The 17,212-nt window shown below is 37.9% G+C and overlaps 1 protein-coding gene across 1 annotated transcript in view; it reads right to left on the bottom strand.

Annotated features, from left to right (window-relative positions):
* Mcf2 (MCF.2 cell line derived transforming sequence) overlaps window positions 1–17,212 on the bottom strand; it is an 81,272-nt gene that overhangs the window by 44,273 nt on the left and 19,787 nt on the right. Inside the window, exons 4-9 of the mRNA XM_051179131.1 lie at window positions 11,663–11,782; window positions 10,814–10,930; window positions 9,301–9,450; window positions 6,522–6,655; window positions 5,713–5,827; window positions 2,717–2,836 (exon numbers count right to left, since the gene is read on the bottom strand). Of these exons, the coding sequence (XP_051035088.1) occupies window positions 2,717–2,836; window positions 5,713–5,827; window positions 6,522–6,655; window positions 9,301–9,450; window positions 10,814–10,930; window positions 11,663–11,782 (756 nt within the window). The remainder of the gene's footprint in view (window positions 1–2,716; window positions 2,837–5,712; window positions 5,828–6,521; window positions 6,656–9,300; window positions 9,451–10,813; window positions 10,931–11,662; window positions 11,783–17,212) is intronic.

Genomic DNA, 17,212 nt, shown 5'->3' with positions numbered 1-17,212 from the left:
ACCATCAGAAACTCATGCATTTCTGGATATAAAATGAAAGTCAACTACCCTATTCCACTCAGGATATAAGGATTGCCTTCTAGTGTGCACAGATGTACAACAGAAACACACACAGCACTCAGCATAAAGTAAACACCAGTCAAATGGAAGCTAACACATTTCAACCTGAAGTTGCTCTTCACCTGCATTCTTTTGACACACCAAAAGTGAATAACAGAAGGAATTCCCTAGGCTTTACCTCCATTCTATCAACTACTGACTCTCATAGTACAGTGGCTTACTCACATACTATGGTGATATAGTACAGTAGGAACATAGATAATGCTTCCCAAAGCAAAATAAGGCAAACTGAAGCCCAGGTGAGGTAGCGAATGGCCTGCCTGGCTATTGAGAAATCTACAATTAAAATAGAGTTGCTTTTTAAATGGGGTAGTCTCTATTACATAAAACACTACTTTTCTAATTAGCTTTTATTGCCAACTTAACACAGTCTAGAGCAGTGGTTCTTAACCTGTGGGTCACAACCCCTCTATGGGGGGGACAAACGACCCTTTAACAAGACTTGCTGAAGACAGTTGGAAAACAGATATTTACATTGTTATTCATAACTGTTATGAAGTTGCAATGAAAATAATTTTGTGATTGGGGGACACCAGAACATGAAGAATTATATTTGATGGGGAATATTCTTCTGTATATATGTCTCTCTTATTAGTTAATGAATAAAACACTGATTGGCTGGCTGGCCAGACAGGAAGTGACATGGCTGTGCAGAAACTTGCCACTAGCTAACCATAGAGGTCTGGAGGTCTGCAGAGACAGACAGAAAGTAATGTTGTTTCTAGGCAGAACGAGGATATAAGCAGGGACAAACAGGAAATAATGCTCTTCTCTGTGGAGACGCTTAGCAGTCACCATGTGAGTTGCCAAATGAGTTAGAAGTACAGACTCTTCTCTGGTAAGGTAAGACCATGTGGAAAAACATAGATTAATAGATATGGGTTAATAATTAGTACAAAGCTAGCCAATAAGAAACTCTAGTCACCAGCTAATAATTTTATAACAATATAGCATATGCATATTTATTTGGTGCTCATGGGCCAGAAAGTTTACATTACAATATAGCAACTGTGTGTTTATTTGCAGTTAAGGCAGCTGAGGAGCCTGGACAAAGAACCTCATGTTATATATATTAAAGGGACACAGCATTAAGAAAGTTGAGAACCACTGAACTAGAATGAACTAAAAGCCTCAATGGAGGACTTTCCCAGGTAAGATTGGCCTCTGGGCATGTTTGTGAAGGACTGTCTTGATTACTAATTGACTTAGGAAGATCCAGCCCACTGTGAGCAGCACCATCCTTAGGCAGGAGGTCTCAAGCTATATAAAAAATCTAGCTGAGCATGAGCCAGTGAGGAAGCTAGAAAGCAACATTCTTCCATGGCATTTTCTTAGGGTTCTTGCCCTGGTCACCCTTAAAGATGGACTGTGACCTGGAACTTTAAGCCAAATAAACATTTTCTACCACAGAGTTGCATTTGTTCAGAGTTGTTTTTGTTGTTGTTGTTGATTTTGGCTTTTTGAGGCAGGGTTTCTCTATGCAGCGTTGACGATCCTGTAACTCACTGTGTACATGAGGCTGGCCTCGAACTCACAGACATCTAGCTGCTTCTGCCTCCAAAGTACTGGGATTAAAGGCATGCACCACCACCAGGCTGTTCAGAGTATTTTATCACAGCAATGGGAAGGAAACTAGAACTACTATTGAACTGAATGCTTAAAATGGCAAGTTCTGTGTCATACATTTTAAATCACTTTGGAAAACAAAAATATTAAAAACAAACAAAGCCCTTGCTTCCAAGTCAGTTTGCCTTCTCTTTCCACTATGACTGTGACAGGGAGATGTCAAGTGCAGAACAATCTGAGGTCTACCAGCCTAATACCTTCATTGGTTACTGCAACTACTGGCCCTCAACTGTCATTCACATATACTTGTGATTCAATCATGAGTTCATTTTCTAAGAATATAGCTGTAAAAACACTGCTTTGCTGTCATATACAAGGCAGTAGAGCAAAGGCAGTTTACTAAGTATTAAAGTTCTGAATCTAATTCTAAATAACCAGGAATGCTAACAACTGCTTTTCCTTTGACTATATACTACATATCCAGGGCTATGCGAAGCATTACCTATACAGCTAAATAAATCCTCACCTATCACTCTACAAAGTAGGTCATTTTACGCCCAAGCCCCAGAAAAAGGACATTGAGGCTTAGAAATCAATTTACGAAAGGTTCAACAGCTAGTCAGACCAAATAGAGCTGTCTATGTGGATCTATGGTTGATTCAACTGCATATATCATATAAAGGACATGAGACTACCCATGACCTTATATTATCTCATAATTTCCTGATACCAAATAACTTCTTTTGGGGAGACAGGGTCTCATGTGTAATAGGCCGACCTAGAACTTGCTATGTATCTGAGGCCCTATTATATATCATTCTTGGTAGACTTTTTGCTTAACATTTTCATTATAGATACTACAACTTACATAATTGAAGCACCTGCAATGTTATCCTTGGGCCACACTTCAAATGGATTGAGGCTAGCATCGTTGTTTTAATTATATAGTTATGATAGGTTAAGTATAATAAGCACTTATACTAAACCCCAGTGAAGCATAAGCAGAGAAAATAGTAAATTGTAATCTTACCTGAGATTTTTCATCCAAGTTCTCTATTTTTTTAAGTCTTTGTTTTACTTGAGCTAAGTTCCCTGTTGCATCACTCAGTTCTTTTTGTTGACTTAATAACAATTCAATTTGAGTCATAACCTAAAAGCAAGAAATAAAGATTTTAAAAGCATGTGAATTATTAAGAATTCGCTGTTATGCTTAGTCTTGCTGCAGCTTAATATTCTGTGTTTCATTGATACTCATAGGAGACCTGCCCTTTGCTGAATGGAGGTGGAAGAGGAGGGGTTTGGGGGTGGGAGGGTAATGAGGGAGGATGAGGGGGAAGGCCTCAGCCAGGATGTAAAATAAATAGATGAATTTAAAAAAGAGGGAAAAAAAGAATTCACCTTTAGTGATGATCGCACTGACATAATAAATGCTATTAAATAAGAATGACAATATGAGAAAATTACACATACACAAAATATGGGCAGCTATTTTACTCACAGAAATAATTTTAATCTGTTAAAAAACAGCTTCTTCGATATCCACGCACACTTAATGATTTATAAAAGATCCCTGTGTACCTGTGCTGTCATATATATGTAGACATACTTGCATAAATCTATGTACATGCACATATACATGCATGCATACACATGCATGTTTTCCCCAGATATGTAGAAATTGGTCTTGGAAACAAAGACCCTCCAGTAGCAATAAGCACACCTTGCCCATGTCTTCATCTTTAATACCATTTCCTAGAAAAAGAAACCAGTTCCTTGGGAAAATGGCTGCCTCTAAGGCTAAGATCGAACACATAAAAGATGACTTTGATTTATCTCTTCATGCCATAAAGGGAAGAAGTTATTTTTTTCAAATCTTGACAAATATCACAATAGAGTGACTAGCAATTGGACAGAGGCTAGTGAGATGGCTCAGAGGTTGACAGTGACCTCATCAGGGCCTGCAATGTCACACACATACGCACATATGCAAATACACACAATTTTAAAGTAATAAAAAGAAATCTTTTCGGTCTAGTATGGTAGTCAAACCTTTAATCCAAGCACTCAGGAGGCAGAGGTAGCAGGATCTCTGAGTTCAAAGCTACCCTGGACTACATAGTAAGTTCCAGGCCAGCCAAGGATAAATACAAAGACCTTACCTCAAAAATAAATAAATAAATAAATAAATAAATAAATAAATAAATAAATAAATCCTTCCCCCCCCCCTTTTTTTTCTTTTTCTTTTTGGCCCTTTATAGGACTGGGGAGATGGCTCAACAGTAAGGATGTTTACTTCTCTCCCAGAGGAGCAGGGTTTGGTTCATAGCACCCATATCAGGTTACCCATTACCACTATTACTCCACTGCCAGGGATCCAATGTCCTCCTGCCTTCACAGACACACAACTATGCTACAGAATAGCTCATGCAAGCACACAGAGAGAGAGAGAGATAAAAATAATCTTTTAAAACAAAATCATTTTTTAAAAACAGTATAGTAATTACTGCTTGTCACCCAGGCATGATGACCTAAGTTTAACACTCAGAAGCCACATTTTTAAAAGTCTGTTAACATGTGTCTGTGATCCTAGTGCAGAAAAGGTGGAGGTGACAGGGTCCACAAGTCTCTCTGAGAAGCCAGCCAATAATCAAAGTTTTTTATGACCTCCGGCCTCCTCAAAACCACCCACCCACCCACCCACCCACACACACACACACACACACACACGAGATGGGGGAGAGACAAAATATAACACAGAGAGAATAGCAATGAATCATAAGCCATGAAAATTATAGAAATGTATGAATCCAATATGAACTGTTCCTATGGCAGATAAGTAAATGCTGACAGATTATCAGTGAAGGCTGCTGAAATAAAGACTGGCTCAGCCAAGAATCAACAGATGCTGGACAAACAATGCTGCACGCTCTACGGATACTTTTGATGAGGAAACCAGATACTTTCTAAGAAACAGAACAGTCCCCGCCCGGGTTAATCCAACTCCACAGCAGCCAAGTGGAGCCACGGCATACCTCCAGATATGACACCCTGGAAAGAGTACATCACTCCTGCAGTACTTTAGTTGTCTACATGTGGACACTCTAGTCATGAGAAGATGGTAAACAACCTCACAATGAACAAATTCTACTTCAAAATATTAGCAGTGTAAAATTTTTAAATCAAAAAAAATGTTCTGGATTCAAGGAGATGACATAGGCAGAACATGCTAAAAAATATTAATAGACCCAAGACTAGGCCTTATATTGAAATAAAGGGAAAGTGTATAAAGGTAATTACTGGGAGCCCAATATGGTAGCACACACCTGTGATTCCAGAGATCTCAAGAGACAGGGGCATGAGTATTGCAAGTTCAAGGCCAGCCTGGGCTACATAATGTAGTAAAATCCTATTTCCAAAGAAAAGCACAAAAATAAACAATGAAGAGGACAGATGTGCTAGCTTACCAGGTTATAAAGGCACATACTTCCAAACTTGATGCCTAGAATCGCACTGTAGGAGAACAGTAACCACTCCCATTATTGGGTTATTTAACTGACAAAATTAAAATAATGATGACAGATAATATAAAGGTCTCATACTGTCATGGAATGTAGTGATTCTGATAACTGAACCATGATTCCGTAAGACAGTGTTATTACTGCAAGAAAAAAAAAATAAAAGATTTAGGAGAAAATGGCCATTCCCATAGCATGTGGTCTCTAAAGATCAATGGGTATTGTTTCCTTGGAAAACTATCTTACAGCCTGAAAGCATTTTGTATTGAAAATGTCTGAAGGACAAACATGAAAGTAGAGAAAGACTCTGTCCCTGTCATACTCAATGGCATGTCAGTGCTTTGTCACAGTGGAAGAAGGCTTGGATGTTAGCAGAGCTCTTCTTTGTTCCAAGTCAAGGAACTGGTCTCCTTTATTCTCCCCAGGGTGAAAACCGGCATCGTGAAAGACTGGCCTCCTGATGCTAATGAATAAGAGCCTCCATCACAAGGAAAGAAATGTTTCAACTGACCTCTTGGAAGTCTTGCTCAAATTTCCACAGCTGCAGATACTGCTCCATTTTTTGCTGGTGTTTTTCCCAAAATCCATCAAAAGCAGTTTCCATATCATGCACTTGAGACAGCAACCTTAACAAACAAAAACCAAAGACTTATTTAAAAATAATCATTTGTGTGGCAGGTATGTAGCTAAACCTAGTCTGCTCATTAAGATTATAAACAGTCACAACCAACATGATGTACAGGGTCAAGTGAGCATAGAATGAAATCTTTGAAAAATAATTATTTCCTCAATAACAACAAAAAAAGAAAGGAAGGAAAGAAGGGAGGGAAGGAAGGAAGGATGGAAAGAAGGGAAAAGAGAGAAAAACAGAAGAAAGAAAAAAACAAAGAAAAAAGACAGAAAAAGAAAGAGTGAATGAGTGAATAAATGAATCAATGAATGAATGAATGACAGACAAAGGCCAAGAGTGGTGGCACACACTTGTAATTTAATACTTAGGAGGCAAAAGAATGCAGATTTCTTTAAGTCTAAGTCCAGCTCAAATTATATGGAATGTGAAGTCCTTTCTCAAAAAAAAAAAAAAAAAAAGGAATTATAGGCAAAAATAGTCTATGACATTTTGACACTTGGCTCAGGCAAAGAAAAATCAATGTCTGGGGAACTTAATTCTGCAAGCAAACTAATGTCTGCAGACCAACCCAGAGAAGAAGTTCCCAGACTTCCAGAGATCCAGAAATACTTTTATACCTAACAGCAACAAACAATGTAAAATTCCTAGTTTGAAAATATACGTAAATTTTAAAAGAAGGGAGTGCTTACTTATTAATAGTTTGCCAGTCACCATTTATGTTCTGAGGACGTTCAAGACTTGAACTGACAGTTTCTTCAGTGTTAGGCACTTGCAGGTTCTTGAGCAGAATTTTTCCTTCTTTGGTTACAGCTGTTAAGTCATTCTATATAAAGGTACAACAGGATATGCCAGCTAGTTAGGTAGTAATCAAACAGGAATTACTTGAAGAGAAGAGAATATAGAGGTATAGAAAATGTACAGCACAGGAGATAGAAATCACTCCAGCACAGCCTTTGCTTTCCCAGTATTTCAGGATCACAGAATCTGCAAATATTAGGCTCTGTGGCCAGGGAGATGGCTCATTTGGTAAATGTGCTTACCTTTGAAGGATGTAGACCTGAGTTCAATATCTAAAACACACATAAAAAACCAAAAACAAAAACAAAAAACCCAGGAAGATGGAGGAGGGCTATGGTTGTGCACACCTTTAATCCCAGCACTTGGGAGGGAGGCAGAGGCAGAGGCAGATAGATTTTTGTGAGTTCAAGGCCAGCCTGGTCTACAGAGACAATTCCAAGACAGGCTCCAAAGCTACTCAGAAAAACCCTGTCTAAACAAAACAAAACAAAACAAGCCAGGAATGATGGTGTACATTTATAATATCTGTGCCAGGTAGGTAGATCTAAGCAGATCCCTGGGGCTCTCTAGTCATCCAGAGCCACTGAGAGACCCTGTTTTAAAACAAAAACAAAACAAACAAACAAAAAAAAAAAAAAAACAAGGTAGGAAGCTGGAAAGATGGCTCCATGATTAAGAGTACTGACTACTCTTCCAGAGGATCCAGGTTCAATTCCCAGTAGGGATCTGACACACTCTTTTAGTCTCCATGGGCACTGAATGAACAAAGTGCACTTCACAGACAACAGGCAAGCAAAATGTCCATATAAGCTAAAAATAAAATAACAAACAAAAAGAATGAGGTGGATGTCAGATGAGGAAGAACAGTGTCCACTGTCTTCATACACATGTACCTACATACACATGATATAAACACTCATATATATGTAAGGCTCAAAGAAGTTCCTATATTACAAGCTATAATCCCCACCTGGTGAAATAGATGTTAGAGACAGAAGTACCAACCATGCTGTTTCTAGCTTCTTGTTACAGACAGCAAGTTCTAACCAATCTTTTCCATTTTGCTAATATTTTTAATTTGCTCACAGAGAAACATATTAACACAGAAACAACTACCATATCAGAAATCATAGCTACAAAGCAGATTTATGCATATTCAGAAAGAATTATATATCATTCTTACTAATCATTAATTATTACCAATCACTTCCTGCCTTAAGTCTTCTTGTAGATCACATCTGGGTTTAACTAACACCATGAAGCACATCCTTGGGAAATCTATAAACACAGACCTTCAGAGATCTACTCAATTCAAGATTTCTGATGAGTACATAGTTGGCATAAAAAATACGTAGTGTGAAACTGGGAATTGGTGGTGCATGCCTTTAATTCCAGCACTTGGGAGGCAGAGGCAGGCAGATCTCTGTGAGTTTGAGGACAGCCTAGTCTACAGAGTGAGTTCCAGGACAGCCTCCAAAGCAATACAGAAAAATCCTGTCTCAAAAAACAAAACAAACAAACAAACAAAGGTAGTGTGGCAAAAGGGAAGAATGTGTAATTACCGTGTATGAGACACTAAGTTTAATTCCCAGCACCAAAAAAGAAAAACATTAAAAAACAAACTAATATTAGTAAAGTACAAACTATGTGCGAAAATTCCATTGCATGCATACTGCATACTTATCTCATTACATCATCCCTACAGCTGCATACAAATCAGTCATGCAAGCCAAACCATGAGTGGTGGCACATGCTTATAACTGGTGAAAACACAAGAATCGTAGTTCAAGGACAGCTACAGCTACAGTTTATGCTAGCATGTATCATCATCACAGTTGTCACCTTATTGCATACAGTCTTTTGCTTCTAGATTATGATGCAAACATTTGGCTTCTCCTGTCTTATAACTAAAACATAGTACCCTATATAGAACTGAAAACTGCCAGGGTACCCAACATGTATATTATGGATGAGGGAGATAAATAATACTCAGATGCCTGATTTTCTTTGTCCAAATTGTCTAAAGTGCCTCTAAAAGTCAAATTGTCAAAACTGTTCGTCTCCTACCCCAGACAGAAATGAGTAGAACAAAATCAATTCCCCAGGGGACTAGAAAAATGCCTCAGGAGATGCACTTGCTTCTCTTACAGAGGACCCAGGTTCAGTTCCCACATGGCAGCTGACAATCACCTGTAACTCCAGTTCCAGGGGATCTGATGTCCTATTTTGGTTTCTGAAGACACTAGGCACACATGTGGAGTACATATATACATGGAGGCCAAAAAAACCCAAACATATAAAGTAAAAATTAAAGAAAAATATTTTCAATATATCTTCCATCTTCCCTATGTAAAAAGCAATGTGAAATGAACACATCAAACAACTTTCTAGAACAATAAATACCATTTGGCAGTGTGCATTTGGTGATGGTGCATACCTATACTCCCAGAACAAGAGGTTCAGAGAAAAAGATTCCAAGTTTGAGGTCATCCTAGGCTACATAGTGGGAATCCAATTCACAAACCACCAAGAGTTTAGGATTGTAGCTTAGTGATAGAGCTTGCCTAACATTCAGGAGGCCCTGGATTCTACTCTTAATACCACACAAAAGAATACAAGGGCCAAGATAAACAGGTATAGTTTGTGTGTTCCTCTTCTAATTAGACATACCTTCAGGAGCTGATACCTTTCAGCATGAACTGCCAGAATCTCCTCTATTGAAGGAATATCATCTGGTAGATCTGCTTCAGCCAGTTCTGTTCCAAAGGACTGCAACATCTGAGCCATCTCTTTCACTGTAATAGCAAACTTTTCTATAGCCTGTAAAAAGCCAGAGGATCTTTGATGGGAACTTATATTTCTCTATATATAGGCATAAACAACAAACATGAACTCTACTAAGAAAAATTGGCACCACCCCTGACAATTAATGTTAACTCTGCATCTGAATCTCCAAGAGACTAAAAAGCAGTGTCAAAATCCTTAACTGTGTATTTCTCCGTTCCTGGACTTGTTCCTTGGACACTCGTGGAAACCCTTTGTAAAAGATGCCATGTGCTGAGTACTTTGCTGTATGGCCTTAAACATCAGTGTCTTTCTTCCTTTATCAAACTCAGCACTTAACACAACTGCTTTCTAATAACTTTACTTCTAAAGAGACATGGGAACAACAATGCCATTCGATATTTAATAGTGTTTGTGATCGATCAGCGCTCCACAGAGCATGAGGGTCTAAGGAACTGGAGGGCAAACTGTCACAAGAATTCATTGCAGGTACTGCCAAAGATCCAAAATGGTTATCCCAAAGGTGCTGTCACCCTAAAATGCTAAGGAAGGCTGCACTATTTTGTTTCCACAATCAGTACCTCACAGGAAGACAGGGGAAATGAAGACACAATATAAACCATCTGTTGGGCATGTATCTCAAGATATTTGCTCTTTCACTTAGGACAAGGCACTGCTCACTCTTAACAATTAGCCTTCATGTGAACACCTCAATTGCTGAATGAACCTGCCAAATACACGGTTTGAATGAGGACTGGGAAATGTGACCCTGATTTAGTGGTCATCATTATTTTCTTTAGAAGTGTTCTCATCTCGTGAGATTGAAAGTCAAAACACTGAAATCCCAAGCTTTATTTTACTTGGGAGGCTACAGCCCTTCCCTCTTTTGAAAGTCTCTAAAACAGGACTCTGACAAAGCTAATATCCTTGGGAGTGTCAGTAGACCAAAACGAGTATACTTGAATTTTCTGAGGATCTCCATGTACCGAGCAGTGAGTCGAACATTTTGTACTCATTATCTCAACTAATCTTCCCAAGGTCCCTATAAGGTAATATACTATCAATCTCATTTTATAGATAGAAAAAAGACTAGCAGAGGTGGTACACATTTTCAAAGATCCAAGTGCAGGATTTGAACCCAAACTCTTTGCCTCTTTGTTACTACAGAATCACAGAAAGGTATGGACAGAGAATCCTCTCCTTTCTCCCTAGGCCTTTCCTTCAATTGCCATTCTTAGTGACTCATCATTATTTCGAGATCTCTTAGGGAAGAAAACCAAAATGTTGAATGATATATTTATCTGAAAAGTAGGAGACCCAATAATGCTTTTCCCAAGTAGGAAAAAATTTCTAGATAGAATGAAGGATAGGCTCTACAGTAAGGGCAGAAGCAACATACATTTCTGAAGATGATCCATTCACTGTGGCAGTACTGCAAGGTGCCGCCTAACTCAGGGGTTAATTGCTTGTCATCAATGTATGTCAGCAAATCACTAACTGAGCTCAGCATAACAACCTATGTAAATAAGCAAGAAAGACACTGTTAACTGCCCTTCATGACAGCCCTCTATCAAACTGCAAAATGAATTTCAGTGAGCACTTAGCAGAACATCATCCAGTCCAAATGCTACAAACAGTTCTTTCCTGTACATGCCCCCCACCCCACCATCTTCAGATAACAACCAAAATTAGCTTCTACAGAAACCCCAACACCCTAAATCTTCTTTGTCTAAAAGGTTTCATTAATAATGAGCAATCTTGTACACACACATATATGCACACAAATACAAAGAATTTCTGTGCTCAGAACAAAGCAAAAGAACTTTATGTAGTAAGTTACAATTCAGGTATCAAATTTTACAAGCACTCTATTCCAAACAATAAAAACTTATACAGGTGTATTTTCAAAATAAAGACATGGTACTTGGAATTAACTTAGGATCATGGTATTTTGGATACATAAACCATACAAGTTAACTGAAAATAAAAACCCCTATGCATACACAAACATAGATATATGCACACATATATAACATATAACACATATTTTTTTGGAGGGTGACTTGTTATAAGTTGCCTGAACTAGTCCTTTTAAACAGTAGAAGCAGATGGCTATAGGACATTTCAAGAATTAAATTTTTGAGAGACAAGTTTATTTAAGTGTTACATGGAAACAAGTAAAACAAACAGTATAGGGTACAGAAAACATAAGCGTTAGAAGGACCAAAGATTCAAGCAATAATCTTACTGGTAATTTCAGCATAAAATCCTCCTGGCTAAATCGAAATCCAATGTCCGTGAAAGTCCGTTGAAGAAAACTAGTAGGCCGTAAAACCAGGACTAAATGCAAGCTCCCAGGGAAAGAGGCCTGTAGTAAGGAAGAACAAAAGAGTGAGCGGGTACACAATTGACAAGACAAACTCCCAACTGAGCACAAATCAGAAGACATGAATTGGAGGAAGCAAACTTTAAAATCACAGAAGTCAATAAAAGGTCAATGTGTTTAAATGAATGGTGATAATATCTAAAAACAAGGAAATGGGAAAAAAAATAACATAGGGGCATTGGGCCAGATCCTTATAATGTTCCCAGTATGGAATTTTCTCGCAGGACTCAAGCACATCCTAAGCCGCAAGAAAATTAGGGTCTATAGCTGTATCTTGAAGTTAGTTTTGTTTTTAATGTTGTCTTTCTTTTAACTAATATATCGATATTTGAACTTATTTGTGTGCTAGTTTGATACATAAATATAATGTGTGATGATCAAATCATTAGTTAGCATTTCTTTCCCCTCAACATTAATTTGTGTTAGGAACTTTCAAACTCATCTAGTTATCTGTAATTATAGGCTGTAATTAGGCCTGCCTTATAGGACAACAGATCTGTTTCCTCCTCTTTAACTGGTCATTGCTATGTATCATCTGGCTCCCTGTATGGCTCTTCCCCCTCTCCCTTCCCCTTCCTATAGTAAGAGACTCCTAGTATGTTCCACTTTCAAATGATCAACTTTTATAGCTTCTACCAATGAGGGAAAATATGAAACTAGCTATCTTTCTGTGCCTGGCTCATTTTACTCAATAAAATTTCCATCTCGAGTTCCATCCATGTTAACAAAAACAATGGATGGCACGTCAGCTTTACAGCATGTGTACAACATTTTATCTTTTCACCCATGGATGGATATCTTGCATGGTTTCACACATTGCCTGTCGTTGATAGCTCTGCAATCAACATGGCTATTCAGGTATCCCTTTACAGTACTTATTTCAATTTCCTTGGACATACCAATAGTGGGATTGTTGAATTATATGCTAATTGTATTCTCAATTTTTGTGAAGAAACTGTTTTCTAGTAACAACTACAATTTCACATTCCTCCCATGTGCAAGGCATCACTCCTCTCTTCGTCTCTGTCAGCATGCTATTTTTGGTCTTTTGCATATTAGCCATTCTAGCCTTCTTGTGATTTTATTTTGCCTGTCCCTGATTAGTGATGCCGATCATTTTTACACACCTGTTTGATATTTATATAACTTCTTTTAAGAAATGCTATTCCTATCATTTGCCCATTTTTTAATTAGACTGGGATTTTGAGGACTTTTTTGTTTTGTTCTGCAATTAAAGTTGTTGTTTTGTTTTTTTTGAGGGTTTTTGTTTTGTTTTGTTTTGTTTTTTTATATTCTAGGTGTTAACCGCTTAGTGGACATTTTAAAATATTATTTCTGTTCTGTAGGCTACCCCTTCATTGTGTTCATTGTTTCCTTTTTTCATTGATTCCTTTTCATACAGAAGTTCTTTTCATCAGTTTAATTTTGTTTGCCTATTTATTCTTTTGGGCCTGCATTTTTGGACATATATATTTTTCAATAATACCAATTCATTTAAGAATACTTCCTATATTTTTTGCTTGTGTGAATAGTTCCATAGTTTTGAGTTTTTGTATTTAGGTCCTTGATCCAATTTGAATTATTATTTTATGGTAAGAGATAAGAAACTAGTTTCATTCATGTATGTTCATCTCCACCACCATTTATTATATATGCTCTTTTTGTTGAAAATCAGTTGTCAATACATTTATGGGTTCTTTTCTTTTCCGTTGGCCTATGTATCTGCTTTTATGCCCCAAATTTACTGAATTTGAAGTAAAATTGTATTTATTTCCTGTAAAAATGAAAACATTGGTCAGTGGTGGCACACACATTTAATCCCAGCATTTGGGAAGCAGAAGCAGGAGGATCTCTGTGAGTTCAAGGTCTGCCCGGTCTATAAGAATGAGTTCCAGGACAGCTAGGGCTACACAGAGAAACCCTCTCTTAAAAAAACAAACAAACAAACAAACAAACAAACAAAAAACAGATAATGGAGCAGCCAAATGTCTCAGCAGCTAAAGGTCCTTGCTTTGCAAGCCTGGTGACCTGAATTCCCAGTTCCCTCCTCAGAACCCACATGACACTGGAAGGAGAGAAGCAATTTCACAGAATTGTCAGCACCCCACACATACACATATTATGCACACACACACCATAAGAACTTTATAAGAAATTGTAATAACAGAATTAGGAGGCAAGTTCTTGTAATAACCCAAAAAGCCAAAGGTAGCTGAAATATTATCTAACTATACTGAGCAACTGAAGAAAAGTATATCATAGAATCATATTTTTTTCAACCAAGAAGTCTTATTTTCATCACTGCATATATTTAAATGAAAGATTATCAAGTGGTTTCGGGCACCAAGGATACACAAATTAATTAAAAGGCTTCCCTTCCCAAGAAAATGAAAGTTCAATAACTGAGTTTATTAGTAATCAGTACAGCATGGTAAGGCAAAAATAAAACACAAGAATTAGAATAATGTACACAGGAAGCAATATCACAAAGGTTGTAAAACATGAGAGAGCCAAAATGCCCTTAGAGGAAAAAAAAGAGGAATTAATTGAATCAAAATACCTTCTGAATTTTTCAGTATTTCCTTGACTTCTAGAAAAAAAGGGGGGGGGGGCTAACACATAGTAAACAGTTGTTCTGGCTTTCATTTCTGTTGCTGGGATAAAATATTCACGCTAAAAGTGATTTTGGGTTTACACTTTGTTTTTGATGCCAGGTTCCAGCTCATCATATGGGGAACTCAAAGCCAAAAGACCATGGGAAAACCGGTCACATCCCCAGTCAAAGAGGGACACAAAATGAATGCACCATGATGGCTTCTTTGCTCAGCTCACCTTCTCTCTTATACCACTAGGGGATAGTGATGTCTAAAGTGAGCATGGTCTTCTCCCATTAACAATCAAAACATTCTTCCATACCTCAACGAGATCTTTATAATTCCTCATTGAGAGCCTCTTCCTGGAGGATTATTGCTTGTGTCAAGTTGACAATTAATACCAACTACCACAGCAGTGAAAAATAATCACTACATAAAGGAATTCCAAAGGGAAACAAACAAACAAACAAAAACGAAAAAAAGAAACAGGGACTACTATGAAAAGAAATAGCACGGTCCATCATTAATATATCACCACACATTAAATGGACTGCTGTATACCAAATATTTAGCCAATACTTACAGTTCGACTTCACCATAGTTCAGGGACTGAGTTAAGTTGCTCCTTTTACAAATAAAGTGAAGCTCAGGGTGTTTAAGCATAACCCATGAAGCCTTGACTTATGCTAAGTCTGGTGGCCATAGTCATTAAACTACCTCACTTCTGAAGATGTCCCATAAAGAAAGGTAGAGGAACAGAACTCTGAGAGGAAAAGAGGACAGACAAGAACCACAATGGGAGCTAGTCTGCTGTTTTCTCCCTTAGAAGTAAAGGGAGTGTCTAGGACCTTTTGAGTACTATAGCACCATGGTCAGATATGTGTTTTGTTTTATTTTAAATTTTCTTGTGGTGCTAGGAATTACACCCTACATCATAGAACTACATCTTTAGCCATATCTTCTTAGAAAGATCTCATGAGCCTTGAGAAAGAACTTAATTCAGATACAAGTAGAACCAGACTTGAAATGACCTTGTAGAATGGTACAGTAAGTCAGATCCTCAACCAGAGCAAAAATAGCAGGAGTCATGGGTAAAATCCAGGAAGCACCATCATTAAATCATAATGATTAAATGTACTTGATAAGAAAGAGGGACTCAGGGAAACCTATTCCCACATTTGAGATTTGAGTAATCCAGATGGAAACATAAAAGAAGCATGCTTTATGAAGGAAGGCAAGATTCTGGTTCCTTTCTATAGATATTGTGTGTTGGAAAAGCCAACAAGGTGTTCTCATATGTATAAGATAGCTCTCTGTAGGGACAGAGGGAAGTAAGGTCTTATTTGGGAGTGCAGACATCAACCTCAAGAGGGAAGATTAAAGCATAAGGAAGCAAACTATGTAAAAATGTTTCAAGTATACTCATTTTAAGCTTAATACAGTACTAGTGATTGAACAAAGCTATAAAACAAAATTAACAATGAGTTTATAAGAACTCTCTGTACCCCCTGTTCAATTTAGTTTTCCAGTTAAAACTACTCTAAAAAATAAACACTATAAAAAGAAAATAATACATTATTGAGATATGAAACTCAGATCTCAGGGCTAGCAAATAAGTCAGCAGTAAAGAACACTAGTTACACTTCCACAGGTCCCAAGTCTGGTTCCCAGCACCCCAGTCAGACAGTTCCGAACCATCAGTAAGTCCAGTCCCAAGGGACCTGTCACTTCTTGTGGACTCCTTAGGTACTGCATTTCCTGCATTCATACATGAATTACTTCTGACAAACATTCCTAAACGTAAAAACAAAATCTTCAAAAAATTTAAGGCCAGCTTGGTCTAGATAGGAAGTTCCAGGCCACCCAGTGCTACATAGGGGACCCTGTGTAGAAAGTAAGAGGGAGGGAGGGGAAGAAGGAGGGGAAGGGGAGGGGGGAGGAGATGAGAAAAAGAGAAAGAAAAGGAAAAATGGCTCAGTGATTAAGAGCACTGGCTTTTGCCCCAAAGAACCAAAGTTCAGTTCTCAACATCTACATCAAACATCTTACAAGTGTCTATAACAAGTTCCAGGAAACCCAAAGCCCTCTGCTGGCCTCTGAGCACACTTGTACACACAGGTGCATGCACACACACGTGCTTGTGAACATACGCACACACATATACACAATCAAAATATATAAAATTCTGAAAATGAAATAAAAACATGTGTATCATGTAGGAGTTTGATTTCTTGTTTCTCTTGAGACTAGACAGTGCTTGGGCACATTTTCCATCCATTTTTGGATGCTCTCTTTTTCACCACAGTGATCACCACTTCCTGTTCCTACCATTTAGGGTCTATGTTAACTAAATCCTCACTACCAAACATTTACAGTTTTCCTCACATATGGTAAAGACATTTAGATTTGTCGCCTTTGCTTCACATTTCAGGTTTATGGACTGAACTATAAACTGATTCTTGTATCATCCCCATTATGTTTCTCCAAAATTTTCTTGTTCGTGGAGTCTGGTTTTACAGTCGGGTAAAGAAAGATTTTAATTCTGTCTGATACTTGATAAAATCTGCAAGTGCAAGTTTCTTTTTGCTGTTGTAAGTGATTGCTAAAGCTTAGTGATTAAAACAACACAAATCACTGGAGATCAGAAGTCCAAGATTAGTATCACTGGACTAAAATCAAGGCATCATGACCCCAGGCTGTGTTCCCTCTTGAGGCTCTAGATAAGAATCTATTGCCTTGACATTTCCAGTTTCTAGGGACTGTCCATCACCTCTTTGGTTTATGGTCTTCCAATTGTTTTGACCTCCACTTCTGTGAT

The sequence above is a fragment of the Phodopus roborovskii genome, unplaced genomic scaffold, assembly GCF_943737965.1.
Source record: "Phodopus roborovskii unplaced genomic scaffold, PHOROB, whole genome shotgun sequence".
Lineage (NCBI taxonomy): Eukaryota > Metazoa > Chordata > Mammalia > Rodentia > Cricetidae > Phodopus > Phodopus roborovskii.
This window is presented reverse-complemented; position numbering and strand designations above follow the sequence as displayed.